Source organism: Anguilla anguilla, chromosome 12, assembly GCF_013347855.1.
Source record: "Anguilla anguilla isolate fAngAng1 chromosome 12, fAngAng1.pri, whole genome shotgun sequence".
In the NCBI taxonomy this organism is placed as follows: Eukaryota; Metazoa; Chordata; class Actinopteri; order Anguilliformes; family Anguillidae; genus Anguilla; species Anguilla anguilla.
Genome location: NC_049212.1, coordinates 40,506,191 through 40,526,540, shown reverse-complemented (window position 1 = coordinate 40,526,540; position 20,350 = coordinate 40,506,191). Strand labels below are relative to the sequence as shown.

The 20,350-nt window shown below is 44.1% G+C and overlaps 1 protein-coding gene and 1 long non-coding RNA gene across 5 annotated transcripts in view; one reads left to right on the top strand and one right to left on the bottom strand.

Moving 5' to 3' along the window:
- Positions 1-806: 806 nt before the first annotated feature.
- On the top strand, positions 807-20,101 carry LOC118209580 (short transient receptor potential channel 6-like). 4 transcript variants are annotated; one of them, XM_035385026.1, is made up of 12 exons: positions 807-937; positions 6,921-7,692; positions 10,158-10,352; positions 11,084-11,248; positions 12,195-12,411; positions 12,813-13,040; positions 13,735-13,999; positions 15,890-16,085; positions 17,533-17,736; positions 18,614-18,670; positions 19,178-19,253; positions 19,422-20,101. In XM_035385026.1, exons 2-12 carry the CDS (start codon positions 7,006-7,008, stop codon positions 19,586-19,588), a joined length of 2,457 nt encoding a protein of 818 aa, XP_035240917.1. In that variant the 5' UTR covers positions 807-937; positions 6,921-7,005; the 3' UTR covers positions 19,589-20,101. The 4 variants fall into 4 exon arrangements, with proteins under 4 accessions (XP_035240917.1, XP_035240915.1, XP_035240916.1 ...); XM_035385024.1 differs by lacking the exon at positions 807-937 and adding an exon at positions 1,022-1,195 and having other exon boundaries at positions 6,924-7,692; XM_035385025.1 differs by lacking the exon at positions 807-937 and adding an exon at positions 1,022-1,195 and having other exon boundaries at positions 19,181-19,253.
- LOC118209582 overlaps positions 945-20,350 on the bottom strand; it is a 33,759-nt gene continuing 14,353 nt past the window's right edge. Inside the window, exons 2-3 of the long non-coding RNA XR_004761736.1 lie at positions 1,782-1,909; positions 945-1,044 (exon numbers count right to left, since the gene is read on the bottom strand). This is a non-coding gene — a long non-coding RNA (uncharacterized LOC118209582). The remainder of the gene's footprint in view (positions 1,045-1,781; positions 1,910-20,350) is intronic.

Sequence of the window (20,350 nt, the reverse complement as noted above, 5' to 3'; positions counted from 1 at the left end):
ATGATCTTTTGGCTTAGTACCCATTCATTTATTCATGAAACTATATTTAAATTTAAATTAGAGACCAGTTAGTGTGTGTGCATGTAGTGTTGAGGGCCTATGTGGGCTTCAAGTGCTGCAATTTCAGTTCAAAATTAACACATATTGATTTTGTACTTCAATAAAGTAAATTTACAGTTTACTTTCAGCAGCACTGAAATTTGTTATTGCTGACCAGATGTAAGTTTATCATTAATAGGTTCAGGTCGACCACTACTATTTACAATTTACAATACAGAATGTTCTATTGATTTATATAGCCTACTGTAGGTGATTATATATTTAACCTCTCATAGCCATTTATAAATAATGTGAAATATATTTTAATTGTAGGAAAATCCCAGGTAAATGGATATTTAACGGTGAGGCAGGAATCACTCGTCTCTTTTAAATCAATAACATAAATAATACGGTGACACTTTATTAGGCTACCAGCAGGCTAGTCAATGCCATGCAATTATAGTAGCATACAGAGTCATTGGGCACGCGCACATCTATCATGTCCCAAACTTGTTTTTTTTCCCTTCTGCATTGCTCTCTCACACCTCAGTACCCATCCCACACAGAGAATATATTGCGGAGAATAGAGTAGTTCTTTCATTTCACCACCGGCTTCGCCGACTATGACTATAGATTATCACCCCATTCACTTTATTACGAAGTATTTTCTGATAATGCAACAATTTCTTTAAAGAAGATTCGCTCCGTTATGTGAAGATTTGCGACGGGAAATTCACAACGGCGAACGAACACCTCAAAGACAGATTTAAGTATTCCAAGAAGCAAGGTTACACTTGAAACCATCCACAAAACCCCCATCGCCCGGCGCAGCGTAACGCGCCACCAACGCGAAGAGATCCAACATCTCTGAATCCTCTCCCTGGAATCAGACGGGGAGGTAAGTCCAGCTTCAGAAGTAGGCAGGCGGGGAAAGCGTGGTCCCAGGTCCCAAAATGTCATCGCTGCGGTCCGCGCTGCTCGTAAACGCACGACGGGAATGATGCGCTAAAATGAACGAAAGGAAACGCATTTTAATCGAAGACGATGACTTCAGGAAACGCACAGTTATAAACACGGATATTAGCCAGAATGATCCACACATGAGTTCGGGAGTTGGAGGAACAGGCTTTTCCAATGACCACGGGCATTACCATGGGTGAGTGACACTCCTTCCATCTCCAGTATACCGTTGCCGAGGTTTTCTGTGACGCCTCTTCACGAAAGTTAATTGTACCCAAGTCATTATTGCTGGGCAGAAGCCTTTTGGAATTGTTCCGACAAACTATATGCTATAATATATTATACTACACAACTATCCAATAAAAACTACGTACATAAACTGCAAAATTGTGTAGTACTTTTGCCATCTGCTTGTATGTTTATTTAAAACAAGGAAATGATCATTTACTCAGTAGTGTTGGATACAGTTAAGGGCTTGGAATACATTTTACACACATGCACACACACGCACACACACACACACAGTAATTTAAGAAACACTTGACATCAGGTCAACATTTACTACCATGGAAACCAATTACAAGCAAAGTGCACTTGACATTATTTGATTGTTGGTTTCTTCGAAAGGACATCTGTGGCGTGAAGTGTACATTGCTCAGAGAAACATGGTTCTGAAATCCTCCTGCAAAGCTAACTGTTAATAACTGACGTCACGTCAATCACAGCGTTTTGAGCTTGACTTGTTAAAAGTTCTGATATATTGTAAGGGTGGAGTACTGGACTTTGATCCTGGAGCCCCACAGTGCCTGCTGGTTTTTCGGTCCATTTCACTAATTAAGCGATCCGTCTGACCACCCGGTCTGCCAAACAGCCCCCACGGCTCGTTTCCAAGGTCCAAACGGGCTGCAGACTGAAAGGAAAACAACAAAAACCTGCGGACACTGCAGCCCCCCAGGAGCGGAGTTTTTACACCCCCCCCCCCCCCCTCCGTTGCAAAGGATCCCTCTGCTGTATGCCATCCATTAGAGCGGGGGCACACAACAAGAGCTCACCATTTTGATGATTTTCATACCAACCCCTGTTCTTAACTACACTTAATTATTTACTCAATCGTTAATTTTTTTGGTAAACTACTGAGCAACAGTTGAAGGCTGCTCATATACCCTTGGATCGTTTACTCAGAGTAAACACTACATTACAGGCATTTAGCAGACACTCTTATCCAGAGCAACTTACACAACTTAAATTTTTAAAAAAAATTTTATTTATTGTTTTTTACATAGCATTCACATTGCATCCACTTAAACAGCTGGATATATACTGAAGCAATGCAGGTTAAGTACCTTGCTCAAGGGTACAACGACAGTGTCCTACCTGGGAGTCTAACTTGTGACCTTTAGTTCGCAAGACCAGCTCCTTACCCATTGTACTACACTGCTGCCCCAGCGTTGGCATACGAACAGTTGTTTAGAAAACTAAGCCAGGGTCATTTTAAAAAAACCCAAAAACACACACCGGCCCTCCAGGACCACAGCTGATGCACTTCATGACCGCAGGCCAACCCATGCTCTTAACTTTCAGCACAGTCATATATTTAATCTGACATTTCTGATATAGTCATGAGCTACAGCAGCACACTGTATATTAATCTCTGGGGGAAAGGTTTCGCTGTGCTCCAGTATGGAAGCAGTACATCACTGGTGTGTACAGCAGATTACAAAATTATGACAGTAACTGAATGGAATAATAAGAAAACCGATACACTCTGGATCTACAGGAATGCAGGTGTGCATCTGTGCATTAAAAATAAATCAAAATAAATATTGCGGTAGCTTTTTTTCATAAACATGTTTATATTACAGTTCAATTACCTCCCATTCCTGAGGGATCACTCATATAGCTGATTCTTGTGAGCAAGAGCCAGTCAGTACCCTAAAGACAGAAACAAATGTTGCCATATTCTGCCCGGTACATGTTTAATACTTAAGAATAATATTTAATAACTTCTTAAACTCCGAACCCACCCAAAGGGAGCTCTCCTTTACACTGCACGTCAGCTAAACTGCATTAGAATTTCACTGCATAGAACTGCATAGAAGACTTTCACATTTGAAGGATTACCAAGACACGCAGAAAAGAAATCAATATTTTTAATCCATTTTCAGGGTCTAGAGGTGGAGTCCTTTCTAACGAAGCATCGGAGACTGACAGGATCCCCCTATCCTCAGAAAGCCGAGACCGGTGATAGGTGATAGGATTGGTCATATAATACCTTCACTAGATCCTCCATGCTAGACTTGGGACATTACATAAACACCGCTGATGTACACACACTCATGCTCACACATGCATACACAGAGGAAGCTCATACTGTAAATGACGGTATATTCAGCACTGTAATGCAATAGCTTTGTAGTCACTGAGAGTGCATGCGGCTCGATTCATTACGCAGCATGCTAACAGGCGCTGATACTCTGACAGCGTCTGTTCGTGTGGCTAAGAATCTAATCATGCTTACCTTATAGACCCGCTTCCCTGAAACAGAACCAGTCTGTGGGACTCTGTTACTTTGAAACACAGGAAGGAAGTCAATTCTGTGGGGCCCTGTTACTTAGAAACGCAGGAAGGAAGTCAATTCTGTGGGGCCTTGTTACTTAGAAACGCAGGAAGGAAGCCAATCTGTGGGGCCCTGTTACTTAGAAACACAGGAAGGAATCCAATCTGTGGGGCCCTGTTACTTAGAAACACAGGAAGGAAGTCAATTCTGTGGGGCCCTGTTACTTAGAAACGCAGGACGGAAGCCAATCTGTGGGGCCCTGTTACTTAGAAACACAGGAAGGAAGCCAATCTGTGGGGCCCTGTTACTTAGAAACACAGGAAGGAAGTCCCGCAACATTTTCATGCATCTCTTAAAGAATTAAAGAAGAATATTTTCAGAATGTCCTGAAGGTGCCCTTTTGCCATGTATCGTGACACAGTTTGAAATTATAGCTCAGCTTGTCATTAAATCAATGAAATATTTTGAGCTTTACTTCAGCAAGTCAGCTCATGAAAAAATAAAGAAATAAGGCCTCTTCGTTCACTGTCTTAGCAGTGACATAAATGTCATGTTTTAGAAAAGAAATACAAGGCACATTTTGTACTGTACTGTACCCCATTTATATGTGAAATGAAGGTGGCAGAACCATTTATAACCATAGCATTGAGAAGGCTTTCAACATGAGAGGAACTAGATGATTGAATAATAGGAAGTTCTCACAACTAACTAACTAACTATCTATCTAACTAACTAACTAACTAACCAATCACAAGGAACCCACACACTGTGAAGAATAATTTTCATCTAAACCCTTATTTGTCGGATCAAGTTCCAAAGAGTCGTAAGCAACGCTCACACACCGAGGAGCTGGTGCAAACTGCTTTGTTTTTGTGACAAGCAGGGGGACATACCTCCCTCCCTTTATGTGGTTAATTGATTCTTTGGAATATGTAAAGGCTCGAGGAGTGATATATATTTTCTTCCTGATTTACTGTAAGAAACATGGCATGCGAATCGCTACGCCTGCCTGTTGTTGAAGGGCTGCTCATGTAAAGAAACTGAAGAGACAGGTTTTGAGTAGGAGGACACACAGTAAATGGCAGTGACTTGCAGTAGGAATGAAATTAAAGTTGCTTGATTACCCAATCATTACAGTATCTGCCTCACGTTTTCAGTATGTCTGTGTGCTGGATATACACTGCACATTACAAGTGAGGTGCAACTTCGATCGCTGCACGCACTGGCTAATCAAGTCTGTCTCTGGACATACAGAATGTGGCACAGTCTTTATGGTGACCAGTGTGCAAATTTAATGTTCACAGCTGCTGCGCATAGTTATACCATTGAAATGTTCATTTTTCTGAACTGTAAGGAGTATTTCTGACACTCTCACATTCTGTTTCTTGTTACAACCACAATTGTAACCTCTGAATTTTAATGTAATCTTTTATTTAAATTATAGACTGACAAGTGAAATCTGTGGTATCCCAGTTTACAGAGTCACTGAATATATTTGAACATTCAAATTGGAAATTGAAGAACGCAAAGTCCAAGCACCTGGAAAAAAGCCAAATATGCATTGCCTTAATTAGTTTGCAGAGATCACTATGGAAGCACTTTAACAGGCTTCTGTAACAAGCTAAATTGATCAAGAGATCTGCTGTGCTTGCACACGGCTGACTGTGAGGACCAAGTCTGAGAAGCCCTACCGTACAAGAAGTCAAGTATCCGAATAAACAGAAATCAGAACACAAAAACATTAGACTCCACCCTGAAAACCTTACCCTCAATAAAATTTCATTTAAGAAAAAGGTCAATGTGATTCACTTTGACACATCTCTTACTAATAGTGCGGTGTGGGTATATTTTCAGCTGAAACAGCGGGCACCGGCAGAATGTAATCAAACACTGAGCAATCTGTTAGCATACCCAAGACCCCGAGCGTATACTGTGAACCCTTCCCTCTGTGAATTATGGCTGATGAGTTGCTGTTGGCCAACTGCCACCGGAAGCTCCGCCCCCTTTCCCTCATTTGTGGACAGAAAGTCTTAATGAAAATTTACTGAGAAGCCACATAAAAAAAATATAAGAGAGGCCATTGTAAATATGCAGTCTCGGAAGCCATCATGGTTGGGGCTAAACAGTCGCATTGCTTGACATTATTGTTTCATTATTTAAAGAGAGAAATGTGAAATAATGACAAAATGAACCCCACAGAAAATTAATTTGCAGTTTTTCAGGACTAAAATTAAATAAATTAAGACATTGTTTGTGAAAAAATAATGTGTCCTTTCAGACAGAAATCTGGTCACCACATGTTGAGTACTATTTTCTATTGTCTATTGATGGAATGAGTGGAGATCATGAATACTCAAATCTGGACCTCAAATCTAAATCTAACCCTGGTTTTCTTTTCCCCTATGTATTTAACTGAACAAGTAGTGTTACTGATTGGACAGACTGTATTCACACCTGACTCCCAGGTAAAGGAAGGGTGGCAAACCAACGGTTCTCAGCCCTCAAGGGACATAAATTAACGGGTGTTGATGATAGTTTCAAAGGTCATTAGCATATCAATAATATAGATCCACAAATGAACAATTTGTCATCAGGAAAAACCATGTAGAATGGGATTTTTTTTAAAGTTTCTCCAGACTCAGAAGACCATGTTCTGAAACAAGTGAAAACCAACTTATTTTTTGCAGTTTCTTTCACCCGAGAAAAGGTCTGTAACAGAATGTCCAAACCCACACTCAGACTACGCAATTTGTTCCCGCAGCATTCGCCCACTGATGTTGGACAAGATAGACTTGTTTGTGCCCAAATATGAAAGCTGCTGTCATCTCAATCTGGTCATTTTCCCAATATGTCACTCCATGTTATGACAGCCATGTTATGTAATGTTGGTACGTAATTTCTGTCCTCCAAATTTCTTTCTTTGTTGCACAAATTAAGAACTAAAACAAAATGGCATCTCATTCTCATTTTCAGTCTGCCCCTCTCTTCGGTAATAGGAAATTTTTTGAAGCCCTACCTAGACAACTTTTATGTTTCCGCATACATCCTATTGGTTTCTAAGGGCTTTCCCCCCCCCCTTCAAACCTCACTGTGCCCCCCCCCCCCTTGGGAGTACACCCCCCACATTGAGGACCACTGCATAAATCTATGCTATTTGCTTTTGTTATTATTTTATTTCTGATATGTTAAAAGGCTTTTAAAAACGATTCCCCTGGATCTCTAAGATCGTCCTTGCCATTACAGACAAGACTATGTGTCGTTTCTCTATGCTCCTTTTCCCTGGAACGTCTCTCGTCCTCAGACGCCCTCCTGCGAAACTTTCCTTTACTCGAATTCTGTTGCTAAGATGGCTTCTCTCCTTCAGTAGGCGGGGCAGTGGCAACGGGCCAATCCTGACGCGGCTCCCCCCGGGGAAGGCGAGGCGGCAGGGTGCGCGTGGGCCCGCCTACATGTTCAGCGCCCGCTCCGACAGCCTATCGCTGACCGAGGAGCGCTTCCTGGACGCGGCCGAGTACGGCAACGTGCCCGTGGTGCGCCGGATGCTGGAGCAGCTGCCCGAGCTCAACGTCAACTGCGTGGACTACATGGGCCAGAATGCACTGCAGCTGGCCGTGGCCAATGAGCACCTGGAGGTGACGGCGCTGCTGCTGAAGAAGGACAACCTGGCGCGGATCGGCGACGCCCTGCTGCTGGCCATCAGCAAAGGCTACGTGCGCATCGCGGAGGCCATCCTGGCTCACCGCGCCTTCGGCGACCCGCGGCGGCTGACGGCCAGCCCCGGCCAGGCCGAGATGGCGCACGACGACTTCTTCGCTTACGACGAGGACGGCTCGCGGTTCTCGCAGGACATCACGCCCGTGCTGCTGGCCGCCCACTGCCAGGAGTACGAGATCGTGCACATCCTGCTGAGCCGGGGCGCACGCATCGAGAGGCCGCACGACTACTTCTGCAAGTGCAGTACCTGCGCCCACCACCAGAGGCACGACTCCTTCAGCCACTCCCGCTCCCGCATCAACGCCTACAAGGGCCTGGCCAGCCCCGCCTACCTGTCGCTCTCCAGCGAAGACCCTGTCCTGACTGCCCTGGAGCTCAGCAACGAGCTCGCCATACTGGCCAACATCGAGAAGGAGTTTAAGGTAGGGAGCCCTGTGATCCAGCCGGGCCTAACTTCCCTATCGTAGCTGATATTAGGAAGCATTTTTCTAACACAGTGTCAAGATGAAGATACTTCATTGTCATATCAGTAAACCCTGAGAGGAATTTTTTGCAGTGCAGCTCAAAAGGACAAGACAAACACAGTCACATAATTCACATACAATACACACCATCTCATAATAAATTACGATCACCAATGACCGATGTAGCACAAGGATTACCCCAAAAATAAAAATATTAAAGTAAAATAAATTAAATGGCAACAATAATAAAAATGTCCAATAAAATCCAATAGAGTGCACAGTGCTTTCGCCTAGTCATTGGTTGCTCAAAGAACCTTTGTTGAGTTTAAATACCGTATGGCTAGAGGATAAGTGCTATTAGATAAATGTGGTGAATGCTCCCTAGTCTTGCATAAGCAGGAAGTAGTTTAAAGAGATAGTTTGCAGGGTGAGAGGTGTCAGTAAAATTTTATGAGCCTTTCGAAGCAATTTGCTGTGGTGGACAGATAAAACCGAGGGGTGATCAAGCCTGGTGATTTTAGAAGCCTTACGCACCACTTTTCCCAATCTGCCGCCCCATATGTGCCTCTGTGTATCCGTACCAGACGGCGATAGAGAAAGTCAGCACATTTTCAACGACAGCCATATAAAAGTGTAGCACTGCCTCCTGGGATACCCATAACTCCCCCAAGCTCTCTCAAATTACAGCCGTTTATGGGATTTTAATATAATGATGTTGGTGTGGTCCTCCCATTGCAATGAGTTGCAGTTTGTAGTACCTAATCATATATACATATTTCAGATTTGTAGTCAAAGAATAATTTCCATGTGTGGTCAATGTACACACTCTCAGCTTTTAGATTTACCATGTAGAAATTACAGAACTTTTTTATACATAGTCCCCCCATTTCAGGGCACCATAATGTTTGGGACATATTAATGTTATGTAAATGAAAGTGGTCATATTTAGTACTTTGTCACATGTCTTTTGCATGTGATGACTGCTTGAAGTCTGTGACCCATAGGCATCACCAGTAGCTGAGTATCTTGTCAGGTGATCCTCTACCAGGCCTGTACTGCAGCCATCTTCAGCTCCTGCTTGTTTCGGGGGCTAGTTGCCTTAAGTTTTCTCGTCAGCATATGAAAGGCATGTTCAATTGGATTCAAATTGGGTGAATGCCACTGAAGAATCTTCCCGTTTTTTTGGCTTTGAAAAACTCCTTACTTGCTTTAGCAGCAACTGTGGGATCATTGTCTTGCTGTAGGATAATGCACCATCCAAAAATTTAGAATTGGGTGAACATGAGTAGATAAGATGGTTCTGTACACTACAGAATTCTTTCTGCTGATGCTACCATGTAGTTACATCATCAATGAGGACAAGTGAGCCAGTAAAAAAAAACTTTAACTGTTAAAAAAACCCCAACAAATTCATGTGAACAGTTCACACAATCAGTTCTGGGGTTTTAAGTGTTAAATTGGGCATAATAAATGTGCGTTTAATCCACAATCACAGCTAAATTCCTGTATCTCACATGTTGATTCATGAACATTTAGAGCAAGAAATCTCTGTGATTTGCCTGGTCTCTAGTATGTGGGTGGGCAAGTCCCAAAGGAATTAGTTTTCCTGATTAGATTTCACTGGCTCTTAGTAATTTCCATTTTAAACAAATGCACTGCAATACATCCTCGGTAGGTATTGCATTTATCTACATTTTTTAAACATTTATTATATATACATATATATTTTTTTTAACATTAGCAGTCTTCTGTTATTCTCATGATCTCCAAAATTTATATCCAGATTATGCTCGAAAATGGCATAGATTTAACACATTAAACAACTTGCTGCTAGCATTTTTTTTGGTGCAACATTACAGAATGTTGTGACCCGGTTAGGTCAAGACATTCTGTCTGTAATCTAATAAAAAAATGGCAGCAGCGGGTTCTCTCTGCTTTGTGCTGATATGCAGTTTTCAGGAATAGACTCAATGCCTGTTGCAGGTGTGCTAATCGTATTGGCTAAGCCCTCACGCATGAGAGTCTGGGAGAAATTAAGGCAGATTTATTGCAACACTTTACTGCCCTTTAGAAATTAACTTGTTTTATATTCAGACTACCTTTTTTATGATGCCATCTGCGAGTCTCCACCTGGTGTCAAACCCATTAATATTTCACTACTTCTGTGACCTCTGTGGTACAATCGAAGGCTTTAGTCATAGGTCATAGGTCATCGTGCACACAATCCTGTGGGATGAAGAACCGCGAAAGCAGGTCCTGACTGGTAACCTTGGAGCTGCTTTTATTGATCTTCAGGTCATCTCATTCATATTCAACTTCTTATAGACACCCTGTCTACCGATATATCACTCTCCTCTTCAGGCCATCCCATCTTCGATTCTTCCACTGAATTTTTCCATGTGTATTTTTTTTATTTATTACAGAACGATTATAAGAAACTGTCTATGCAATGTAAAGATTTCGTGGTGGGGCTGCTGGACCTGTGCCGGAACACGGAAGAGGTGGAAGCCATCTTGAACGGCGACTGCGAATCGAGGGAAAGTTCGCGGACGTTGGACGGATCCTGCCGGCCGTGCCTCATTCGCTTAAAACTCGCCATCAAGTACGAGCTGAAAAAGGTAAGGGTGAAAGTATCGTATATCATGGCTGCAAAGATATTATATTATGATCATTCATGGGCAAGCAGGAAAATCCTCGTCAAAGAATTTGAACGTTTGAAAAAGTAAATTTAAAAAAACTGAAGGAAAAGCAATGGATTCTTAGCGGATGGGAATTATAACATTTGCAGTGTTATTTTCTCACATTATCAAAACCCTCTAAAGACTACAGTGCACTGTGTTTCAAGAAATTCTGACTTCTTGATCTTGACTTAAGCATTGACTTCATCTTAAGTTGACTTAAATTAAGATTTGTCTTGTTCATGGAATATAATGCAAGATACTGAAATAAAATTATCAATGTTATAAGGAATGTTACATCAATTCACAATTTGTGGGAAAATACACTAATTATCTCCTTATTTCCACGAACATATTGCATTATCTTTTTTTATCTTATTGCCTTGAAATATATGTATTTTTAGCATAGGTTAGGTCAGAGAGTAATGTTTATTGTGTGAACTTAATGTGTTCATGGCTAGGAATAACTGCTACAAAATTAGTATTATACCTTATCAGACCTGTGTTTTGTTGTGTTGCTTTGGTATGCACTTATTGTGCGTCGATTTGGATAAAAGTGTCTGGCCAAATAAATGTAATGTAATATTTACCATATTTTTGTCCATATATTTACAGTACGTTGCAGTATATTGCATTACGGTAAGGGATATATCTCCTGTATTTCCATGCAGTTTGTGGCCCATCCGAACTGCCAGCAGCAGCTCCTCTCCATCTGGTACGAGAACCTGTCGGGCCTCCGGCAGCAGACCACCGCCGTGAAGATCCTGGTGGTCCTGGGCGTGCTCATCGGCCTTCCTCTGCTGGCCGTGGTGTACTGGATCGCTCCCGGGAGCAAGGTCAGCTTGGGCTGGCCCCGCCCCTCTCCCCCCCCCCAAAAAAAACCAAAAAAAAAAACAAAAAAAGCACAGCCCCGACTGTGCGCGATCCCAGCTTTAAAAAGCCATCAGGGTGGCGGTGGCACTGCTTCCATTCAGAGATTCGCTGCGTCTCGAGGAAGCATCGCATCGATCGCTCTCTTCGAGGAGACGTGCAGTAATCCGTCCTGATACGTAAAGCTTCAGATGCTGTTACATCCCAACATAAAAGAACAGAAAGCATAAAAATATCTGTGGACTAGACCCACTGTATTTAGCAGAGAGCATTGTGCTTGGGAAATTGATCATTTTTACATAACACTATTGTTAAATAATATAATGCAAGTATTTCTGTTATGTAAAATGCAACACTGTATTTTACCCTGTAAAATGATACATGGCTTATAAAGCATTAATAACAGCATTATGAATCATAGATTGCTAGTTATAAATAATGAATATACTGCAGTAGTCATTAAATGACTATATATGTAGCAGTCGAGCAGCCCAGGGTTGCCAGTTTTAATAAACTTCTACAAAAGGACAGAATTTGTGTTATTGTTATGCTGTTTGCTGCATAACAACATCATAGCCTTATCACTGATTGAATTTTCTCAGTCTGGCAAATTTCTTCCTTTCTCCATTTTCCCCTCATCCACACTGGCATGCTTTTCCTTTTATTCAGATTGAATCAATTCACGGTCTCTCTTCCTTCTGCCCTCCCCCTCTCCCTCCCACTCTCTTTCCCTTCCACCTGCCCTCTCCCTCTCTCTCTCCCTCTCGCCCTCCCTCTCTCCCTCCGGCCCGCCTGCTGTCTCTCCCCCTTCGCTCCCTCACTCTCCCTCTGCCTCCCTCTCTTCCACCCTCCCTGTCGCTCTCTCTCCCTCTCGACTGCCCTCCCTCTCTCTCTCCCCCCCCCCCCCCCCCCCTGGGGAGGATCATGCGAGGCCCCTTTATGAAATTCGTGGCCCACGCGGCGTCCTTCATCATTTTTCTCATCCTCCTCGTCATGAACGCAGCCGACCGCTTCGAGGGAACCAGTCTGCTCCCCGACATGACGACCCAGGACCACCCGCTGCAGCTGTTCCGCATGAAGACCACCCCCTTCACCTGGATGGAGATGCTAATTATATCCTGGGTCGTAGGTCAGATCCCTTAACCTTGCGAATTCCATTCCGCTCCACGTCTAACTGCTGACTCTCCTTAACAGACAGATATACATGACAACTGCAAGGTTTTTAAGGAACTGCAGAAGGGGTGCAATGTAGTACCCATCTCCCTTTGTGTTAATACAATTTGTGTTAATATTACACTAAATGGAAAATTTCTCATATGTTGTATAGATTAAAAAATGATTATACTATCCTTCCGTACTATGAAAACTAAAAGTGACAGCTTTGCTTCACTGGTTTCCAGCAAGAAGGATGTCAACCTTATGAGTTGGTGAACGACATAAGCATAATTTGAAACAGATTAGAAAGAAACGAGACAGACTCTTGGCTGACCAGCTTTTCCAAGGGTTGATGTCTTGCGTTTGTGCTTTTAGGGATGATCTGGGCCGAATGCAAAGAGATCTGGTCCCAGGGCCCTCGGGAGTACCTGCTGGAGCCGTGGAACCTTCTGGACTTCGGAATGCTGGCCATCTTTGTGTCGTCCTTCATCGCCAGATTCATGGCGTTCTGGCACGCCCACTCGGCACAGATCTACGTGAACGAGCACTACACGGACCTGTCCAACATAACCCTGCCCTTCCACATCGAGTACTACCGCCTCGGTGCGTCTCACAGCAAGACTATGACCGCAGATGAGTCGATAAGAGTCCATCCCCAACCAACGCAAATGCAAAAACAGAAACTACTGACAATTATTTGACAATACAATTAGTTTTTTTTTTTAAATAAGATTTTCATAAGTATTTTAAAAATGACGAAATTGGGGTGTGTAGAATTGCTGTGGTGGCTCCTGTCAATTAACTGACCACAAGGCTGTGCTTCTATTTGAAAGCTAATAGGCTAAGGCATCCATTTCCAAAGTGAATAACTCTGAAAAAGCAGGAAGCTTTACCGCCTCGGTTTCCTTGTGGAACTCATTACCTAACTAATTTTCTTTGGTAGTAAAGGCGTTTCCAAGGTCACAATATTAGTTCCACTAATAATAATTCTGTCGGTTTGTCACCATCTCAGTCAATAAGCTTCGCATGCACCTGCGCCTGAAGCCATAGACTTCAGTTACACTGCCCACACTATGGGCAGAAATGTCCTTGAGGCGAATGGAATCTACTCTGTAATTGCCCCAAGTCACAGAATCCAGTTAGCACAGGCTGCAGAACGGCAAGCCCTGTTAGAGGCAAACTATAGAAAGCCTCAACAAGTTTTGTTGTTTTGATTTTGGATTTTGAAACCCGTTTGAAAAAAAACAACAAAAAAAAAAAACGGAAATAACTGCCTCTGTTGGTTCTTCCGCCGCAGCCCGGATCAAGTGGGTGCCCTCTGACCCCCAGGTGATATCCGAGGGCCTTTACGCCATCGCCGTGGTCCTGAGCTTCTCCCGCATCGCCTACATCCTGCCCGCCAACGAGAGCTTCGGGCCGCTGCAGATATCGCTGGGCAGGACGGTGAAGGACATCTTCAAGTTCATGGTGATTTTCATCATGGTCTTCCTGGCCTTCATGATCGGCATGTTCAACCTCTACTCCTACTACCTTGGAGCCAAGCAGAACAATGCCTTCACCACGTGAGTTTATCCGAACATTGTGCTGGTTGGTTGCAGTGGGGGGAGATAAGCCAAAACGTGTATAGCTCCAGATGTTCCATCTCATAAATCATTATGTGAGAATATGCAAACCTGGTTCAATGTTGAAAACTGCGCACCACGTGAAATGTTTTGAGCCATGAGTATTACATGAACAAATCTGACATCCCCCTTCCCCAATCCCAAGATGGCAAATACTTTCCTAAATACAAACTGACTTGAACACGTTATTTCCATTGAGTTAAAAGATGAAATAGTTGACTGGTGTTTTGAAAAAAGTAGACGCACACTGTGGTGAGACTGAACCTCACCAGTGTGTGTATGATGTAAATGTGTAAATTTGTGTAAAGTTTCTGAATGCTTCAAACGAACTGGTTCGTAAGGTACATTGTTCGACCACGTCGTACATTTGTTTTGTTCATAAATTTTCCGAAGTAGCTAAACTCGAAGGTGGGGTGAGAAGCCGTCTGTCATAGAGAGGCACAAGATTTTATTTAAGAATTCAGCGACTTCCGCGTCTATAGTCGCAATGCAGAGTCATACAAATGTACATATTGGCAAACACTGTCATCACTGCAGTAAGTGGGCATGGAAAGTTACCAAAAATTTCAGACCGCCCCCCCCCCAATTCAAACGTCAGAAAGGAGCTTTCAGAGGCTCACAGACATTCTGAAGCATGCAGGGAGCCCGTTTGACATTCTGAAGGCAGCAGTGCAGCGTGTGCAACTTCAGCGCAGATTTATGGTCCTGACTGAATTAAGGTAATCCAGCTGAGGGCTCCTCATTACATTAGTTTAATTGCTTCATATCGTAAAAGTCTCCCAGCACTCAGTCCCCAACGGAGGAACCGGCATAGAACACTACAGGTCCTCGCTGATGGACTGACTGACCAGTTTCTCACTCGTGAAATCTAGAGTGGGGGAAAAAGCGCAGGCAGAGTATTCATCATCATTTACTGTCCGTTTGTCTGTCTGTTTACTGTTATTTGACCGTGCTCAGAAATTATTCAAACTGCGGAAAGCGACGCTGCAGGTCCTCTATCGAATGAAGCAGGCAGTGAAAGTCTAAATCCATTTATAGTCGTGATTAAAGCCAACGGCACAGAGTGGACCAGAAGTGAGGCCAGTATGGAAACACAAAAAAATGTGCCAATGTTTGGAATTCTGCAGGAATACATCTCCATTCATCCTTTAGAAAGTCAAGTCAGTTGACTTAGCCGATGCAAATAGAGAAAATCATCTCGGGTGATCTTCCAGAATATTCCATAAATGTTTAATTGGGTCCAGATCTGCAACATGGATAACGCTGATGTCATGCAATTCAAACTGCTGGGTAGCTGCTCGTTCTCTGTGTTCGCCCGTCTGCAGGACAGAAATCCATTAATGTAGAGCGAAGGTGATTCACTGGTATGACCAAGTATGTTTTGACATCAAACTTTCCTTTTAAGTGTTTTAGTGCACCCAAAAACATTCCAGGAAAATGTGCCTCAAACCATTACAAGAACCACCAGAATCCATGATTGCTGCCCTTTTCATTTTTTGTTCACTATTATTTGTACTTTGTGAAAGCCCTCATTATTGAATGTGATCATCATCATATTCCGATAATGGTTTCCATTTTCACTGCGGTGCTCATACTCATTGACCAGACATTTGACTTCAACTTTCGTTGTTTTTTATATACACTGTGCATGAAAGTGATAATGTCGAAGTGTCCTTGAGCAAGACACCTAACCCCTAACTGCTCTGGCGAATGAGAAGCATCAATTGTAGAGCACTTTGGATAAAAGCGCTATATAAATGCAGTCCGTTTACCATTTACCATTTAATGTTTTTCTGTTTTTCTCTCATGTACGCTCTTGCTTTTCTCCAGGGTTGAAGAAAGCTTCAAGACGTTGTTCTGGGCCGTGTTCGGACTGTCGGAAGTGAAATCGGTGGTGATAAACAACGGACACAAGTTCATCGAGAACATCGGCTACGTCCTGTACGGCGTGTACAACGTGACTGTGGTCATCGTGCTCCTCAACATGCTCATAGCCATGATAAACAGCTCTTTCCAGGAAATCCAGGTAACTCCAGGTATTCATTCGGTCTAATGAATCACCAGAGCTACTAAAATATCGACTACAGTGGAAAACATTTTTGGTTGAATTTTGATGCTAGTAAAATCAAATCTACAAATGAAATAACAATAATAATAATAATAATAATAATAATTTTATTTGTATACATTTTGTACAAAACACACATCCCAAAGTGCCAGGCAGAAAAGGTAAGAGACATTTTCAGCAAGAGCAGGCCGGATTCTCTCATTCTCTCTTCGAAAGCGATTTGTGATGGTTATCTCTGGTTCGTCCGCTCCATTCCGCGGTCTCAGCCGCCGCGCGGTTTGGGTGAGATACACGTGTGACCCGTTCCATTATCTTCCACACGCGCGCGACCACCTCAATTACACATTAACTAACGGCTCCTGGACCTGTCTGAGCCGCTCCCGAAGCACAGAGGTAATTACCCCGCGCCCCAGACACTCCCAGGCGCAGGAAAATGAGGCAGGGAATTTCATTTTAAAGTTGAACAGAACTGGAGGGGCATCATGAGGGTGTGCATGGGGGGAAAAAACTCAGCAAGCTCAAACAGATGGTCCAACAGAAGCGGTTCACGCTGGGGGTTTTAAGAATTTTTTTTTTTTCCTCAGCACCATTGACAAAAATAAAAAGTATCCCCTGCAATCACACGCGCGTAGCGGTGAATTATTTTTTTAACATTACGTGTTCTGCGAGGTCCACAGGTGGCGGGTGGGTCTGAAATGGGACAGTTGATTGCGCTGCAGTGTATTTCTGTTCCAGTACAGCCTGACTGCCCCAGACGTTTCCCCAGCGTTAGCCTTTTTCCTGGAATAGCATGCGAAAGGCTGCGATTCAGAGAAGAGGAAGCACAAAAGCTAAGCTGCTAGGGTAACCGCGTTTGCTGTTGTTCCAGGAGATCTGCAGGAAGTGCAGGCTTTGGTTGTTCCTCAGATGCTAATCGATCAATTAACACAGACGACTGCAGTTAAGTCGTCTCACCTGGTTTCCTGGTTTGGGATTGGCTGCTGGTTTTAGGGTGAAATAGCCCGGTTACCCTACAGCCCTGTAAGGGGGTAGAGCGGATACCACTGTGCCAGATAGAGCACATACCTCCTGGGTGGGCACAGTATTTACATGTTTGAATCCCTTGCAATTGACATCCTATGCACACTGTCTTTTATGGTTACCTGCCCAGGGACAACAGATGAAATTTAGCTTGATGGAAAATTCTGGCATGGACAGGTGGCTGCCCACCGTCCCTATCAAATAATTAAATATATTTTAGAAATACAAATTAATTTTTTTTTTGCTTATGTGTCAGTATACATACTACGTGTCCTGTACCTGAAAAAATCGAACCATCTGAGTTTGTCTTTCTGTCTGTCTGTGTCTGTCGGTCCGTCTGCTTGTCCGTCCGTCTGCCTGTCTGTTTCCATCCGTCTGAGTTCAGGACGACGCTGACGTGGAATGGAAATTCGCCAGAGCCAAACTGTGGTTCTCCTACTTCGAGGAGGGAGGGACGCTCCCCGTCCCGTACAACCTGGTGCCCAGCCCAAAGTCCCTGTGCAGGCTGGCGCTGGGTCTGCGGGACCTGCTGCTGCCCCTGGCCCGCAGAAACGGGGGCAACTTCAGGGGGGACACAGAGCTCAGCGAGGTGGGACTGTCCCTGCACCCAAAAAACCCAGACCCGTCCCCTCTCACACCCCCTTTTCCTAAGCAGGGCCCCTTTAACCAGAGCACAGCAAAACAAAACAAAAAAAGCACAGAGTCCTGTTTCATAAAGCTGGATTACTGAGTTAGCTGGGTAACTGCACTGAGTAAAACCCAGAAGACTCCCAAATCTGGAAAATGGACTAAAGTAAAAAAGAGCTGTTCTGGGTTTTACACAGTTCAGTTATCCACCTAACTCAGTAATGTCAAACACTCCCCTGTTCAAACTCTTATCCAGACTTACACAGTTTTACATTTTTATTAACACACATTCCATTTTCCTAAAGCGGTTGATGTTGTGTAGTTTGCTCAAGGGTACAGTAACCCCCCATCCCTGGTGCCCCATCTGAGAATGGAACCTGGAGCCGCTGAGTTACTGCCCCAGGTCCCTAAACATTACAGTATACTACCGCCAAAAATCCATTACTGTTGCACTGGCGATCCATAGATTTAATACTGCGCCTGTCCCATAATTCTCGTATCACAGAGAAAATATGAAAGCAGTGGAATTCAGTTGATTTGTAGCATTTGAGCTGTTTTGTAGTATAGTGAAGCTACCTTTTGCAGAGGATCTCAATATTTTTAAATACGGTGCAGTGAGACAATACAATGAATATAATATATGACTAACAGTAGCACACTCATAAATCTGTTGAATGGCACCCCCATGTGGCAAGATGAAACACTGCAGCACAGATTTTGGGCGAGAGGAAATTCAGCTTCAAATCGGCATGTTATTTCGCTCTTCAGGAAGTATCTGAATATTAATATACATATTCATGAATCCGTTGAGTATGGGACTTCTCTGTGTGTCGTTTCAGCTTGGACAAAGCAAGGACTCAAGTGCTAGAAGTTCACCTTGTTCAAGTCGTCACCAGGTAAAAATCACCCTTATGCACCCGTGTGCATGTGTACCAAATGCTAAATAATAAGCAAACAGCAAATACACTTACTTAATGACTCGCACTAATAAATATGCAATTCTGTTGCAACTCACAGTGGTTTAAACAAAATTAGTATTGAATATGTGCCCTTTGGTTATATGTGGCTGTAGTAAAAAAAGACATTCCTGTGTGAAATGTACTGCTGTGCTCCTGAATCTCCTCTGTCTCTCCTGCCTGGTCTGTGCTCTCCTGCCTGGTCTGTGCTCTCCTGCCTGGTCTGTGCTCTCCTGCCTGGTCTGTGCTCTCCCGCCTGGTCTGTGCTCTCCTGCCTGGTCTGTCTCTCCTGCCTGGTCTGTGCTCTCCTGCCTGGTCTGTGCTCTCCTGCCTGGTCTGTGCTCTCCTGCCTGGCCTGTGCTCTCCTGCCTGGTCTGTGCTCTCCTGCCTGGTCTGTGCTCTCCTGCCTGGTCTGTGCTCTCCTGCCTGGTCTGTGCTCTCCTGCAGAAGATAATGAAGAGGCTGATTAAGCGCTACATCCTCAAAGCACAAGTGGATAAGGAGAGCGACGAGGTGAACGAAGGTAAGGGCCCGGAAGGGAAACGCCCAATCCCGTCGTCCCGCTGGACTGCGGAGCTGGGCGCGTTGCCACGGCAACCGCACCAACGACGACGCCTTCAAACCAGCCCTTGCCTGTTTTTAAAAACCGTTCCCCTGCCCTGAGACTCTGTAACCCTTGTCGTTTGGGCAGGCGAGCTGAAGGAGATCAAGCAGGACATCTCCAGCCTGCGGTACGAGCTCCTGGAGGAGAAGTCCCACAGCATGCAGGAGCTGGCCGAGCTCGTCAGGAGGCTGGGGGGGAAGGTCTGCACCCACCCCAAACACCAGTCGCCCCCGGCACGGCACGGGACGTCCTAACCCAGCCGGGGGGTGGAAATAAGACACCGGCGCTGCAGGTGTGACACGGCACAGACCACAGGAAGCAGATCACAGGGAGCGCACTTGTCCCAAATCCCACAGGCCTCTCTGTCTCCAGCTACGGCTGCTTTCTGTGTCGCTTTGTCTGAGACAATCCAGTATAAATATTTAGTTTTAAATCTACACAGGAATAAGTCATCCCCCCCAGTTCAGCTGCTTTAATTACCCCCCTCCCTCTCCACCTCAGCTGGTGTGTGGGGAGTGTCATGGCTCAAAATGGCTGCAGTGCATCACCCAGGCGAGCGCTATAGGCTACTGCTGGTGGTAGCCGAGGTCAGGTTTCCTCTTCGCTGAAAGTCACTTTCATTGTCAGATGAATGGTGCAATATAAAAACCCCTGATGGTACCTTTTCCACAGAACTCCCCATCAGGCTAAGGAAAATCGACAATTATGATTAATACGGAGAGTGGAGGACAGACACTATGGGCCAGAGTTACTAAGGAAACAGCTGCTCTGTTTACCCAGACCGGTTCCGTTTATGCAATAAAATTAATTCAATGCCCTTATTCTCAATTTTGTGGTAGAAGACACACAAAGAAGGTTCAGGAACAAAACAAGATGCTTACACGTCCAGATTACACCGCCCTAAGAGATCGGTACAGAGCACCCAGGCACAAGCGAGGGAAAAAGAAAGTGTAGGAAGTAGCCTAATACAAGACAAATGGAGAGGATAAACATTTGGAGTGACATCACATACAAAA

Bases quoted from the DNA above. Each gene is read 5' to 3' on its own strand.
- LOC118209580 (XM_035385022.1), top strand. From the start codon at position 1,050: ATGAACGAAAGGAAACGCATTTTAATCGAAGACGATGACTTCAGGAAA. The intron at 1,196-6,920 runs GTGAGTGACACT...TCTCTCCTTCAG, and splicing joins GACCACGGGCATTACCATGG to TAGGCGGGGCAGTGGCAACG. The intron at 17,737-18,613 runs GTGGGACTGTCC...GTGTCGTTTCAG, and splicing joins GGGACACAGAGCTCAGCGAG to CTTGGACAAAGCAAGGACTC.